This window comes from Lissotriton vulgaris, chromosome 7, assembly GCF_964263255.1.
Source record: "Lissotriton vulgaris chromosome 7, aLisVul1.2, whole genome shotgun sequence".
NCBI lineage: Eukaryota > Metazoa > Chordata > Amphibia > Caudata > Salamandridae > Lissotriton > Lissotriton vulgaris.
In genome coordinates this window covers 578,191,918-578,208,274 of record NC_141695.1, presented here as the reverse complement: position 1 = coordinate 578,208,274, position 16,357 = coordinate 578,191,918, and the positions used below count along the sequence as shown (strand labels likewise).

At 44.5% G+C, this 16,357-nt stretch overlaps 1 protein-coding gene across 5 annotated transcripts in view; it reads right to left on the bottom strand.

Moving 5' to 3' along the window:
• Positions 1-16,357, bottom strand: part of TNRC6C (trinucleotide repeat containing adaptor 6C) — a 948,409-nt gene that overhangs the window by 422,154 nt on the left and 509,898 nt on the right. For 3 of the 5 annotated variants that reach the window (XM_086930670.1, XM_086930666.1, XM_086930668.1), the window contains one exon: positions 6,532-6,681. The exons of 1 other annotated variant lie outside the window; for it this stretch is intronic. In XM_086930670.1, the coding sequence (XP_086786796.1) occupies positions 6,532-6,681 (150 nt within the window). Of the gene's footprint in view, positions 1-6,531; positions 6,706-16,357 lie in introns of all 5 variants that reach the window. One more of the 5 variants, XM_086930667.1, reaches the window with a different exon arrangement.

The following is a 16,357-nucleotide window of genomic DNA, read 5'->3' as shown; positions in this document are numbered from 1 at the left end:
ACGTACAAAGAGAATATCCAGGGGTAGTGACATCATACAGTGTTAGGAAGTTGTGCCTTCATTGGCTAAAAATATCGACACTATCCCAGGTGAAACAGCACTTATCCTTACTCTCAGATGAGGTGGGTGGATCTAAGGGATTTTTTACTTGGTCCCCAAAAGACACGTTAGAAACGTTTCTATTACGCGGTCTATAATGAATTCTGGAAAATCTCTCAACAAGAAGCTGCAGAGAGACTTCGTGAAATACATAAGATTAACCTAGATGAGGCGTCAGCAGTAGTTGACAACGGTCTGACTACATTAACATCCAGGATTTATTCACTGGGCAACATTGTATCTTCTGCAATAGATACACTAGACCTGAACTTGTCCATACTACAACACGGACAATTACATTCTATGATGCTATTAAGCTGGACGCTGCAATCTTTGTGTGCTGGTTATGTGCCATGGCAATTTATCAACTGTACGTCACTTTTCTGCATACAATCTAACTCAAAAGCAGCTCACAAAGGGGAGTAAAATATATAATGCTGCGTATTGAAAAACTGGACAAGTTACCTTTTACTGTGGCAGAGTCCCCGTCCACTGAATGGTTAATCCACTGCCATATAGCACTACTCGTCACAACTTTCCAGTTTCTGTATTGCCTAGAACACCACCAGGCAGGCAGATATGAAGCAATGGGTAGGGAACTTATCAAAGAATCTTGGGAAATGAGGACACAGAAGTGTTTCTAAGCGGTAGCAACTGTGAGAATTCCTGAGGTGGATCTCTTTTATGCCAGGATATCATGCTTCATGAGGCCGGTAATGGTTTGTTTGCTAACTTATCCGGTCACTTGAATGGTTCTCCAGCTGCCGTGATTATTCTGGTGTTCGAGTTACTTTCAAATGGGAGTTACTTGATGCTAAAAGATCAAAGTTGTTGTGGGATGCTACCGGGCATCACATATCTTGTCACTGTAAACTCCAGGATTACTGCTGTATGCAAGTATTGGTTTCATCGACCCACTTAATCAGGGAGGCGCCATTATGGCTTTAACTGAATGTTCCCTTAATACGGTTTGATACTCTGAACAGAATGAAAGCCATGCTTTGACAGCAAGCCATGCCCGAAACCTCCGTGCGAGAAAAATATGATCGCCAGGTTGCACGGTCCATGGTTGAGATACAGGCACTGATATGAACAAACTGCCCTTTCCATTTCACAAAAATGGTACAACATATCTTTAACATGTCTGATACGAAGGGTAGTGTCCACCTATTTAAGGCCAAAGGTTCTGGCCTGTTAAGCACCTTTCAGAAAATCCTCAGAGTTGTTCCCAACTTTATACACTCCGTATTCGGAAGCATTTTTGGAGGGTTTCCTCTGATCCTTTTTTTAATAGCAGCTATCCAGATTGTCCTTTTCTGCTCCGTAATGGACATCACAGTCACAGAGGAGGTGGAATGCACGCTCTTGGAGCGCTGATATCGTGGTCGCATGGTAATCCATCGAGGCACACCTCATCTTCGAGAACTAAGCGAGTCTTTGTTCTTGTCATTTAGACCAGTCTGAATCAACTGTATTCTGGCTTTCCTCTGATGCCTGTTCTGCGGACAAGAATGCGTGCCTCTGTCTAACACTTCCAACAATTGTGCCAGCACACGTTGATGCTTCACTGGACCTGATACCAACCCATGTTCTGCAGTGTCCTCAGCATATTCCAATGTGGATATCTGCATTCCTAGAGCCACAATGGGATGCTTCGGCTCCTGTTGGGAAGGATACCGGCTCCTCAACAAATACTCAGGCCTCGGATGACACTAGTACATCACAGGCAAAAGCTGTAGTGAATACGGAGGAACAACTGTGCTCGATTGACCTGATCTGCAAGGTATTGCAGGGACAGTCTTCTGCGATTGCAGGCAACAGCCAGGACACAAACATTTGGCTCATTGTGTGCTGTGAAAATTCTGCCTTTTTCAAAAACAACCAAATTTGGAATTCTAAACAAGATATATAGATATATATATATATATATATATAGTGTTTCAGCCAGCATTGTCTCAAGAGAACGGTCTCGCTCACGAGGCAACCCCGCCACTGAGTAGCGGCTCCTGGATACTGCGCAAGATGAATGGGTTGTGACAATCAGGAACAGCGAGACCGTTCTCTTGAGACAATACTGGCTGAAACACAGGGTTTTTCACGAAGCAAACCCACTAAGGTTTTTATTTAATTATCGCAAGGAGGCGCAGTGGCCCACTACTACAGAGTAAGAACTACCAAGACCAGAGAGCTTACAAGCCACGCCCACTGTGGCGAATAAATACCAAGCGCTGCAATCACGATGCTCATACCTGCCGCTCCTTCCTCCTGTGATCTCCAGTGAACAAAGGCTGTTAAATTTTTGCTGACGAAGAGATGCCGCCTTTCTGCCATTCAAGAGATTCTAAGGTGCAAACCTCGCTAGTGTGGGTGCCTCAAGCACAGTGCAGCAATGTATGGAATATATATATTATATATATATATATATATATATATATATATATTCACAAACTTATTTAGTACAGACTTCTATCACATGCACTTTTTTTTTAGCATTTCTTAGAAAGGTTTCCTTTTTTTTTGTTCTGTGAATCCAACCACTTCATTGAAACAAAAGTGCAGAAATGGCGCAAATTAATACCTAAAATGATTACACAGCTTACAGTAAATGTTTCCTTTTTTAAGTATTATTTCAATAGATTTGCGTACCACGTTTTAGCAGTACGTAGAATTTTTAGTATGTCGTCCAGTCAGATGAGGAGTGGATGTTATGTTCCATATAGGTATTCTAATATAGGCTCAAGTAGTTGCCTGACCCTTCACCCATATTCTCCCTATTATTGCACTACATAACGATTCTTAGTACTGACCTTTTACCTAGTTACGGTGATGTCAAAAGATGACATGGGGTTCTCCCGGAAAAGCTTATGCCTCATTCATTATGCAAGAGGATTCTTGAAATCACAGCAGGATAAGCAGGCCTACCATCTCCTGCATAAAAACTATTTATAAGGGTCATTCCTTCAGTCATCCCAGTCCAACACGACACATCCCAGGGTGTACCATTTTGGATATATATACACATCATCTCTTGCTGAGATAGTCAGCAGAGAAAAGGACTTCTTTTTTTTTTTAATGCCAACACACTGACGCGAGATGCTGAAGCTCCAGCATGCAGATACTCCAGCTCGCAGTGGTCTAACATCCCTTGCGGGGTGTCCAACTCGAGACCAAGACAAGGGCCCAGGGTCTATCACTCCAGGTAATGGGGTTGACTTTATCCGAGAGGGATTCTTGGCTTTACACCCACGTATAAACTATGTACACTTCGGTACATCTAGTCAGGAACTCATCATAGGAGTACGCATTTTACTGTCATGTATTTTATATACTTGCCTGTATTCATTGTTTTAGCACGATGGTAGAAATCTACCATGCTTTTACTCTGTTAGTGCTTATATTGGTTACTGTCTAATGGTTGTTTCAGCACACCTATTTTACACTCGAATGATGCTAGTTCAATAAATGCTTATTGAGAAACGCCCCCACAATTTATTCTTTGTATCTCTCTCAGACAAAGTGAGCACGATTGACTGAGTGAAAAGTAGTACACTGTTTCCATGATCCTGAGGGATCAGGGTTGTCATGTTCAATAGTTGTCAAGAACTATTCTCTCCTTGATAAGTGGAGTTTCTAGTAGCACTGTGAGCTAGCTGGTTTACAGGCTGACATAGCCGGTAGGGGTGTCCAGATTCAATCTGACTCCAATCCTACAGTATATCTTGTCTAAACATGCAGATCCTATATAGGTTTATAGGAACTACACGATAAAAGGAGAGCTGGGCACAAACACGATTTTAATAAATGTGTTTGTTTTTGGGGGAGGAGCCAAGCTCGCGACCGTGATGGCCGCGTTGTAGCTCGGCTCCGTCAACCTTCTCGCCTGTTTTATTAATCCTGTGCCTTATCCTGCCCCGAGAAGACGCATTCGAGGAAATATGGAAACATGACAGATTGCTGATACTTACCACCTGCTCCGGATGCTCCTGGGTGCGGCGGATCCTGAGCTGTGCCTTTGTTCGCTTCGGAGCCTGTGAGGTGGGCGGGCCTGGACTTGCCTGCGGCTCCCGACTGGAGCGAAGTTCCTGCGCCGGCCCCTGGTGGAGGAGAGGGGTCGACCGAAGGGCCACTGTGCAGTTGGACCGGTGACGACTGACCGGGCGCATCCCACGGACGGGGGTTGACCGCATGGGAGATGCGTCTCCCCTTTGTCTCCCAACCGGCCATTTTGAAATCCTCCGCCCGGACTCGGCGGGCGGCACCCATGGGCCAGAGGCGCCAACTACCTCCAATGTTTTGGTGGCCCGCTTCCCTGCACCACTGGGGCGGTTGACTGTCCCCGGCTGGCTCTCGTTGAACCCCGCTGGCAACCGGATCGGGGCTGGAGTGTACAGTGGCCTCGCCGTGCTGAAAAGATGGCGGCCAGCGCCCTGTATCTCAGACCCGTCGTCAACGGGAACACTGGCCTGTCGCACAGCACGTTTGCTGAATACTGTAGGGGTGATCCTACGATTGGCGACGTCCTCGCTGCCTTGAGTTCCTGGCGTGAGTCCATGATGTTGAATACCGCTGGGCCAGATGATGATTTTCTTGACGGGCTCGCTGAGCTGCCCCCCACGTGTGCGGTCCAACCACTGAACTGTGCTGCACGGACCTTCCCGGAGGTTGATGAGACTACGGCCGTCGCTTGTCTGGAGGTCTGGATGCCCATTGCTCTGATTTGTCGGGAGCGCTTCCAAGGAGTGGAAATGACGGAGGGACTCCGGCCGGGGTCCGTCCGGGCCTGCCTTGCCGTGACTACCGGCGAATTTTCGCCTTGCCCTGCTGAGTCGGGATCCGATGTATGTCCTAGCGGAGCAAGTGCCCCTTCTTGGTCAGCGGGGCGGTGCTCGTGTTACCTGCTGTTGCTGTTGCTTTTTCTTGCTGGTCGGATCCGAGGCCATCATGACTGGTGCCGTGATTCGTGGCCTGGAGTTCTTGCGTTTCACTCCTGGCCCGTCCGCTTCTGGTTCAATGTGCACTCAGTGTCTATGGCCTTGGACAGACAGGGGCAGGGTTGAGATAACTTGCATCGGCGGACTACTACTTCGTGCATGGATAAATGGCGTACTTTCGATTGTACAAGTATGATCGCTTCCTCATCATGTTCCTGTATTTGACTTTGCAGTGACTTCCTATTCTCGTAGGTTCCAATTGTGCACAGGTGGGTGGTGGGAGCAGATTGTTTTGATTGCATGTCTCCTCTCCCATCAGTTCTTAGTTCTTTTTCTCCCTTCCCCTTTCTTCTTTTTCCTTTCCTTTTTCTCTTTTCTGAGACTATATTTCGGGACTCGGTTTTTGGGCGACAGGCACACTGCTAGGGGGGCGGGGGGGGGAGTAGGCCGTAGCCTCTGCATGCGTGCTGGGTGGGGGGTTTGGGGGTGGGTCTTTTGTTTCGTCTTGGTTCTATGGGCCTTATTTTTCTCCTTTCTCTCTTGACTCTTCTTACTCTTTCCTTTTTCCTTTGGGTCAGTTTGGTGGTTAGGTGTAGCGCTGCTTATTGTTTCTGCTGTTCGTCTCTCCACTAACGTTAGTCAAGCTGTTCCACGATCATGGGGCGGGTACTGACCAGTATGTACTGTACTGTTTGTTCTTATCCTCAAGTTCTTCTGATGATCCTCTAATTATTGCCTAGTTTGTTGCTACTTCGCTGGAATCATTTCCCGCCATGTGTTCTCGATGAAGTGACTGCGTCTGATCCTTCTTACCTATAACTTTAAAAATTAACCTCACTTATCCTGTACTCAGTGGTCTCCCCCTTTTTTCCAGTATGAGTTGTTTCGGATAATTGCTGCTCCTCGTCTCGGGGACTGCTGAGCTGTTTTGATTTTGCCTAGAGTGCTACCACTTGATTTCGCGGCCGGCCTGCATGGTTGTGGGCCCGTACCTGTAAGCTTTTGTTGCACAATAAAGGTTTCCAAAAAAAAAAAAAAATGTGTTTGTTTTATAAAGGTTATGGATAATATTTTACAGAGAAATCCCAGTCCATGGTAAGAATATATTCTAATTCATGTGTTTGTAAGAGATCAATTAGGCTGATGAAAGATTATGCTAAATAAATGTCTGGGGTGACTGCAGCATACTATCAACATATGCTGAAACGGAGTAAGGGTGGGAGAGCACTTGGTGTGAAAGCCTGATGTAGAAACATTAACAAAATCAAATTCACTTGGCAAAAGATTTTAATGGAAAAAGAATCTGCAGCTTTTGAGAGAACAGCCGTCATATCGCAAGCTACTGAACTCGAGAGGGAGGAATACATTCTGAGAAACTAAAGGTAGTGAACATTCTGCAACCATCCATCTTCACTGTCAATACTTTCTCATCCACCCACAGCCAATCATAGGGATTGAAAAAGAGGTGGTTAAACTGTAACCTCTTGCAACCTAGCCTTACCTGTCGAGAAGAATTCAAGTTTTGCATGCCCAGCCCTGTGGCAATCCCGCCCAGGGCCTGATTTGGGAGTGCACTGTTTGAATGGGGGAGCTTCAGGCTTGGTGAAGGCAAAAATGGTGAAGAAGTGGGCTCTTCCGTTAGGCCGCCGTCCTGATTGGAGAATGAGAGTGTGAGCTGTATGCCAGGTGGGGCAGCAGACAAAGCACATAACAGTTGCCCATGAAAATGAATTAAAACAATGATATATGAGAATGGACGATCAACATTGAAAGAAAAAAAAAAAGATGGTCCATGAGCAACAAAAATGTGAAAGAAAAGAAAAACAGAATTACTTTTTTTCTGTCTGCATTCACATGCATGTTTAGCATAAATCACATCTAAAGAGGCACTAAAGATAAAGAGTCACCATTTGTTTACCTTTATTTCTTTGTATGAATATATTGCCTCTTGTGATACATACAGGCCTACCAAAACGTTTTGTTCACACAGATAAGTTGTTCCTCCAACCACCCTCATAAGAAACAGTGACTCAAACATCCTGAAAAACACACCTTATAGTTTCTGATATTGGGAATACAATTTAGCTAAACGGACCAGGACTTTTAATTCTGGGAAGATTCAGGATGTATATATGGCAGGCCACAAATGGACCTTTTGTTGCCACAAGCCACTGCAAAATTGAACATGGTAATAGGAGTCAGATACTGATCGGAACAGTTGCAACGTTCCTGAGGCAGAGAGAAACTAAGAATCTGAATAAATCTTTCCCAAAGCCATGTACATCGTAGGCCGACATGAAAGACATTCTAAATGGCTTTCAGCAGAATAAGGCTTGGACAAAATGAAAATGACACTGGAGTAATCGTAATCATATTGGAAATGTTGTGTTACTCTTGATGCAAAATGACGTAAAGGTGCTCCCCTTGTGTAATCAGGAGTTATTTAGCTCACAAATCCTACATTGGGAGCACAGGAATAACAAATGTAGCGGGCACGGAGAGCTGCTGCTGTTCGTGTTCTGTTGCATTTATCGCTATTTTTTTAAGCAAAGAATCAATCCTCTGGTTCATTTTCAACATGAAGGTGCATTTTGCACTAAGAAAATAGCACTAAAAGCTGGGGTATGCACCTCGCATAATTGTGTGTGATCGCAAAAAGGTTTGCTGTAATTAAGAGGATATGTGCTTATCAAAGAAGGCATTACTGTTCATCTCAACGTCCTTAGAGTGACAGACAGCCAAACAAGTAACAGGGTCTTATGTTAACATTCAAACACTATCAGCCCACAGAGTCTGTCACACAATACCTTCTGTCCCCACTCAATCTAGTAAAGTCAAAAAGAGATTAGCCAAATTGTAGGGGCTGCTTTATCAGTCACACGGAGTATGAACGATGGACAAGAAAAGTGTCAGCAGTGGGAAGAGTGGACTCCCTTAAGTGTGGGACTGAAGGAGCCAGAGTGAAAATATGTGAGATGGGTGCAAAATCAATCCAGGACCTGAGGAGAGCAGGGTCTGGATCCAAAGCCGAGACGATTAAAAGCCTCAAGTATATGCATCTGTGTGTGCATATTTTTATATGCGTGTCTGTGTGCGTGTCTCTGCTATTCTGTCCGTCCCCAATACACAGAATCGATCCATAAAGGTATGCCTGGTGTTATTATCCACCAAAAGTATATGATACCCCATCATAAGTGGTTCCCCTCGGGCACAATTGTATCCATTCATAGAATAATAGTGGGGATGGCATTAGAATAGCCATCCTTTATATAATTTGAGCATTCTTCGTCTAGCTTTGAGCCTAATGGCAGCCATCATGGACTTATTAAGAGCATGTCTGATCTAATTTTAGCCATCCCTGATAGTCACATCTCACATAATAATGTGGGCATCGGGCCATTATGTTGTCAATGCTCGTCACAATGGAGGCTATGGTATAATGGTGGGCATTATTCGCATATCCCAGACATCCATTGTGTTATGGCAAGCATCCATTGCTTATGATTGTAATACCTGGACATATTAAGCAGAATCTGTCCATGTGAGGCATTTGTACATTTGAGTACTTGATAAAGATGCAAGCTGATGTTTGTGCGCTGTGTACTTACTAAAAATTAAAAGATGTTATAAACGAAAAATCTATATTTACAGAAAATATTTTTAATCTAGAAAATTAAGTGTTTGCCCAAAATGGTAAGTGGTATTTGATAGAAAAATAGGTGTATTTTCAGAAACTGATTGTCTGATGTAGGAAAGTGGGTTTCTGTTGCAATACCCCCTCACATTTTGCCAGATTTATGATGCTCTTTGATTGTGTATGTGCTGGGATCCTGCTAACCAGGCCCCAGCACACGTGTTCTTTCCCTAAACTGTAACATTGTTACCACCTTGGCATGCCTCTGTCCCACATACAAATCCCTTGTATAAGGTACCAGAGGTACCTTGGGCCTTATGATCAGAGAGGGTCCGCTAGGGCTGCAGCATGTATTGTGCCACCCTAAAGGACCCAACACTAAACACATACACACTGGCATTGCAGGATATGTGTTGTGGTGTACCTAAACTAAAAGAGTCGACATGGCACACCTTCCTGGGTACTACTGAAAGTTGTGTTTGCGGGAACCGCAGGTACATCCCCAATGAGGCACACCGAAAATGATCACACGAAAGTGCTTCGTATATTTCTTGAATTTATCACGTTTATTTTCTTTAAGGTTACTTCATTTGAGAGTTGTTTGTTATTTGCTGATATTTAAAGCATATCAAAAGACAACATCATTGTTCATCCGAACTGTAATATCCTATGCATTTCGGGCTGTTTGGCCCTTGGTCACCTTCCTGGGTGCCATGCCTGCACAACACTGCCTGTGGCATAGGTAATTCACCCCTCTAGCAGGCCTCAAAGCTCCACGGCACAGTGCACTATACCACAGGTGAGGGTATAGCTCCACGAGCAATATGCCCCTACAGTGTCTGTGCCATTCACAGACATTGTAAGTGCAGTGAAGCCATTTTGAGTACATGGGCTGGGAGTTTGTCAACACGAACTCCATGATGGCTTTGAAGACTGAAATGTTTATCAAACTTCTCAGCATAATAAACCCACACTGATGCCAGTGTCGGATTTATTACAAAATGCACTCAGAGGGCATCTTTGAGATGCCCCCTGAAAAATGAACAGCTCCTAGTTCATTGGCTGACTGGTCCCTGCCAGCTAACCACCACCAGACAGGTTTCTGACCTCATGGGGTGAGAACCTTTGTGCTCTCAGAGGTCAAAAACAAAGCCTGCTCTGGGTGGAGTTCCTTCTCACCTCCCCCTTGTAGGAAAAAGCAACACTTAGCAGTGAGCATCAAACGCTCTCACCTTGTGTTATGCTGATTTGAGCAGCTCCAACTAGTGGAGATGCCCACCCCTATGTCCAAACCTTACTTTTTGGTGGCAGGATAGGCGAGAAAATTAGTAAGCAGAGCAGGAGTGTCCACATTGATCTGGAACACCCCTAAGGTGGCCAGGAGAAGAGGTGAACTATTCTCTTAAAAATTCTCCAACTTGAATTGGAGAATTAGGTCCAATAAGAACAGGGATGTGCCCTTCTCCCCAAAGTGAGGGTCCACCCAAAGGGTGTAGGCATTGTAGGGGACAGCAGTTGTTGGCTACTACCCACGGACCTCAGTAACACCCTTAAGGAAAATGTTACTTACCAGTATGCATCTGTTCTTGGCATGTAGAGCTGTAGATCTGCATACTTTTGCATAGATCGCCATCTGGTGTTGGGTTTGGATGTTTGCACTTTGTTATTGTAGAAGTCTTTGTAGTCACAAGATGGGTGACTCCTCCTCTGGTTAGTAGTGTGCATGGGCATCGACCTCATCCTTAGATTGTTTTGCCATGAAGGGTGATGATGGAGTTAGTAAGAAATAGAAAGATGTCCATGTGTAATGTATCTAAGTAAGATAATACTGCAACACATAGGTGTCCAGGGAGGCGGGTGGGCGTATGTGGATCTACAGCTCTACATGCCAAGAACAGATGCATACAGGCAAGTAGCATTTTCCGTTCGAGGCATATGAGCTGTAGATCGCATACTTTTGAATAGACTATACAGCAGTTCCCCTGTTAGCAGGTGCTACCTAAATGCATTGCAGTAGTTTGAAAAAGTGTTTAGCACAGCCTGGCCCACACTAGCTTGTTGTTTTGCCTTCACATCTACACAGAAGTGTTTTGTGAAAATGTGCGGTGTAGACCATGTTGCGGCTTTGCAAATGTCATCCATGGGGATGTTTCCAAAGAATTCCATGGATGCCCCTATTTTGTGTGTGGAATGAGCTCTAGGGGTAATGGTTAACGTACACTTTGCTTTTTGGTAACATGTTTGAATGCATTTAACGACCCACCTGGCAATTCCAGCTTTTGCTCTTATTGGGTGGTGAGAAAGCTACGAAAATTTGTTTAGTTATCATGAAACTTTTTGTCTTTTCAATGTAGTAAAGAATAGCTCTTGACGTTAAGCGTATGAAGAGCCTGTTCAGCTACTGAGTCTGGTTGAGTGAAAAATACTGGGTGCTCAACACACTGGGCAAGGTGGAAAGCTGAAACTACTTTAGGTAAGAATTTAGGGTTTGTCCTAAGACCACTTTGTTGTGATGTATTTGCAAAAATGGTTCTTGTATGGTTAATGCCTGGAGTTCACTTACTCTTCTGAGAGATGTGATGGCCACAAGGAAAGTCACAGGGATGTGTAATCTAATAAAATATCTACTTGTCCATGGGGCAGGTTGCTTCATAAATCTAGTTGTCCTGTAACAAAATCCACTTGTACCTTTGGTGCCATGTAGTACGGCGACAAATTATGGCAGCAATCTCATTATTTAAGAGCTCTGATATAGCCTCTCTGATTGTGCCAGGACTTATATCATACTAGTGTTTGAATACTTTTAATCCCCTTATGTTTCCACAGATCTACAAACTGGAGCTGAAGGTAGTGGTAAGCAATAGTTCCAGGGTTAGAATGCACTTTTGAGCCTGTGCAAACCTACTAACTTGCATGTTTTAAGGATTTTTAACAACTCTTCTCTGATCTTTTCCCATACTGAGACATTTTGGAAATGTACTACTTACAATGGCAGACGTAAACCTTTTTCCAGAGTAGGGAAAAAAGTGGTTAGAAGGAAAGTAAACTTGAAAAACACCCAGATATTCGCATGAGCAAATCTACACATGCATTTTTGCTCATGCTAAAATGCAGTTCACAAATATTTTCTAAGAGTACTATTTCTTGTCCTACTTCTGTACATTCTTGGGAATTTACAAAAGCCGTATAGATGCTTTTAATGCAAGGACATATACCATGGGTGCACTTTGAGTCTAATTTGGTCTGGTGTTGATCATGACCTTTTGCGTTTATTAAAATTCTGTCTCTCTCGCTCTCTCTGTATCGGCTGGCTTCACTGTTAGTGACAGCACTCTGCTCTTTCACAAGGAGCATATTGGCACACAAAGTAGTCTTGTTCTGTGCCAGTAACTACTGTGGCAGTATGTGCTTTTTGAGACCAAAACAATTCACACATTGACAAAACTAAAAAGCTGACCACCAATTTAAGACCTACTGGCTTTGCCAAAGCTTGTTTATTTTTGTTTCTAATAATCCTATTGAAACTACACTGATGTTCCATTATGATGAATATTTTTGGGAAATATTAGCATGCTTCAACACATGTTACTAAATGATGCTGCAAAGAAATGGTAAGTGAAATTTTACAGTAGGTTAGCGAAATGTTTTCTTTCCTGCTTTCATTTTTTTATGAACGTTTTATTTTGAAAACAAAGAATCATCAATATTGCTTTTGAGCTTCTGCAAATATTTGCATCAAATCAGAGCATACTGGGATCATTATACATAGCCTCATATTGCTAAACTTTGAAAACGTGTGTACACATTTTTATACTGGAACACTGTCAGTAGTGCAGTTAAAGTTCACAACATTTACTCGATTGCTCCTGAGGCGTGAGCTGGGAGCCTGCTGACAACTTAATTAAGCTGCCCTTATTCTCGCTCTATTTTGCACAGTTCTACTTTGCTGCTATTTGTAGGATTTTAAATCGTTTCACAATCGACTAATTTTTTTATTAATTTTCGTTGGGAGGTGGGGGAAGGAAGGATCTTTAGGTTTTATTAATTTGGAAACCCTAGGTGCACTTTCATCCTTTTGCGAAGTGCTAGAAGGGAGGGAAACAAGACTAGACGCTCACCCGGGCGGCCGCCATCTTGAGTGGGCAAAGGTGAGCGTTCTAGTCTTCCCCCCCCTCCCCCCCCCCCAGCACTTAAAAAACAGGGCTGACGCGACCGCGCAGCCTTGATTGCTCCTGAGGCGTGAGCCTGCTGACAACTTCATTAAGCTGCCCTTATTCTCGCTCTATTTTACACAGTTCTACTTTGCAGCTATTTCTAGGATTTTAAATAGTTTTTAAATCGTTTCACAATCGACTAAATGTTTGTATAAATTTTCGTCGGGAGGTGGGGACGGACGGCCGCCATCTTGAGTGGGCCAAGGTGAGCGTTCTAGTCTTCCCCCCCCAGCACTTAAAAAATGGGGCTGACACGACCGCGCAGCGGGCGCGCCGGCGGCGCGCCAAATGCAAGCCCGTCTGCGCCCAACCGGGGCCAGGGGCCATACCCCCTGTTCAAAAAGCCACAGTGCATCCTACCTACTCTGCTGTTCAACTCCATAAGCTCAGACCCATTCAGAACCAGGTCTGTAGCATTTTTGACATGGAGGCACAACACCCCAGTTCCCACTGCACATTTTCCCTGGAGACTCCCCTACTGTGTCGACGCTTTGCGACTTGCTGCTTATCCTCCCCAAAGTCCACTTTCACGTTTCTCAGCTTGAACTGTCTGTCACTACCCAAACACAAAAGAGATCTTTGATCTCCTTGATGACGAGCGTCCTGACGCCTTATTCATCACCGAGACATGGCTTCACGACAGTTCCGGCCTGGACATCGCCGAAGCTCTGCCTTCCAATTATGCCATTGTCAAGGCCGACATTCGGCAAAATTGGGGGAGGCATCGCAATAATTTATAAGAACAACTTTCAATGCCTGCTCGAACCCATTACCATGAGTAATTGTGAAGTAGCGCTTTTTAAACTTGCTCTTCACTTTAAGTTCACCCTCTCAGGCCTATTGGTCTATCGCCCCCCAGGCCCTGCAAAAACTTGGACGTTCCAATTATCAGAATATGTAGCCTCTATACTTGTGAACTCCAGCAATTTTTTAATTGTAGTTGATCTTAATATACATCTAGACGACCCTAATAATACTGCGGGTAAAAATCTAACGGCCGATCTTGCAGCCATGAATATCACACTACATAACGGTGGCCCCACGCACAGATGTGGTCACCTTCTTGAGCCTACATTCTCTAACCTTCCTCACTTATACTGCTCTCCCGCACTGTCCCTTCACTGGTCTGCCCACTTTTTAATTAAATTCAAGCTCACCCTTGCAGATGTCTTACTCCATCCTAGCGTGCCTTTAATTACCAGCAAAAGAGACTGGAAAAAGCTAGATATTGCCTCCCTCAAGAATGTTTTAGATGCTCATCGCCCCACCGACTTGACCAAGTCGGGTGATGTGGAAGTCGCATCTACTAAAACAAACACCTGGCTCTCCGAGGCCATTAACGTCTGCCTTCCCCTCTCCCACAAAAAACCAAAACCTCATAAATCTCCCGAACTTTGGTTCAATGACGAGCTAAAAGCAGACAAGTCCAAATGCTAAAAATTAGAGAAAAGATTATTCCCTTACAACAGGCTCTGCCTACAAAAGAGAACTGAAACTTTACCATACGGCATGTGCTCTGACCAGGGCCAGTTATGTAGCAAGGACTATTTCAGAAGGGTCCAACAAATCTAAAATACTCTTTGGGCTTGTTAAAGAACTTGCGGGCTCTCATACTACTGCTAAACTCCCACCCCTTAATAGCAATCAATGTGAAGAGCTAGCGCAGTTCTTCACCACGAAAATTGATAATATCTACCAGGATATATCGGACCAGAGCAGTAGCAGCTTTCCATCATTGCAGGCTACTGGCCTGAGAGATACAAGTCACCTCCCTATCCCCATCCATGCTCCTTTACTCTCATGGCCTGACCTTAATCCAGAAACACTCTTCGAGATTCTGAGCAAAGTAAAATCGGGCTCACCTGCAGACCCTCTTCCCATTCCCATACTCAGATTACTGGACTTCACACAGCTCTCCACAATCTGTGATATTCTCAATCTTTTGTTAAAAGAAGCCACAGTTCTGTCTTGCTGGAAACATGCTATGGTGACGCCCCTGTTAAAGCCCACTGCTGACCCTAAAGTTCTTTCAAATTTTCGCCCTATTTCTTTGGTCCCAGCTTTTTCTAAAGTCTTGGAAAGACATATCCATTCTCACCTAGCCCAGTTTATTACGACCAATGATATACTCCATTTCACCCAATCTGGCTTTCGCCCCGGGTTCTCTACCGAAACTACCCTTCTCAGCGTCACTGAAAATCTTAGGCATCTTTTAGACAGAGGTGATACCGCTGCACTGATCCTACTGGACCTCAGTGCAGCGTTCAACACCATCTCTCACAACATACTCCTCAGATCCCTTGCCTCTATGGGCATAAGTGGCCTGGCCCTTGACTGGCTTACATCCTTTTTGACAGACCGGATATTCCAGATTTTCTCCAACACGGCCACCTCCAAAATCCACGCGTCCCCGTATGGAGTCCCCCAGGGCTCGATCCTGAGTCCTCTTCTTTTTAATTTATATGTTACGCCCCAGGGCCGTATCGCGCAAGATATTGGGCTTACTTTGTTTACCTACACCGACGACTCTCAGATCGTTTTTTCCCTATCTCAATCAGACCAGACCTCCACCTCCCTCCTTCAGTCAGGCCTTAAAGAAATATCCAATTGGATGAACCTTAACTTACTCAAACTGAATGGAGAGAAGACCGAAGTCTTGGTTCTCGGTCACAAACAAGACCTCTGGAGTTCTAAGCACTGGCCTTCAGAGATGGGCACCCTTCCCCATCACCATCTGAACACGCGCATACTCAGGGAGTGATCGTGGATAATGGCTTAACAATGCAATGCCAGGTAAACATAGTGGCAGCCAGTTTCACCATTCTGCGTTGGTTGAACATTTTGGGGATGCTGTCACCTGACACTCAGAAGTCCGTAATAAATGCCTTGATAACCTCCCGGCTGGATTACGGAAACGTATTTTATCTAGGGGCAAACAAGGCAGTCACAAGATGTCTCCAACTTGTTCAAAATGCTGCTGCATGTTTGCTCTGCGGCAGTCACAAAACTGATCACATCATGGGACGCCTACGTGACCTTCACTGGCTTAAAGTAGAGAGCGGAGTAAAATTTAAAACCTTGAGCTACATGCATAAAAAAAACGGTAACGCACCCCGTTACCTACATTCGCTTGTCAAATTCTATACACCGGCACAATGTCTCGGTTCCACAAGGCTTTTTCTGCATACCCAAATACAGACTTGCAAGAATGGGCGGCAGATCCTTTTCCTTTTTAGGTCCCAGACTTTGGAACTCTCTCCCTCTCACCATTCGTTCAGAGACCAGCTATGTTCGCTTCCGTAGAGCGATAAAGACCTGGCTGTTCAATCAGTAATTCCCTAGCTTATTAGTTCTCCTCTGGCCTCTTTGGCTCACAGCCTCTTTTAGTGCCGGGAAACCCTTTAGGGTAGCTGTCGCGCTTTATAAACTCAATAAATAAATAATAAGTAAATACTTAGAGCTCTTTCCCTAATAATAAA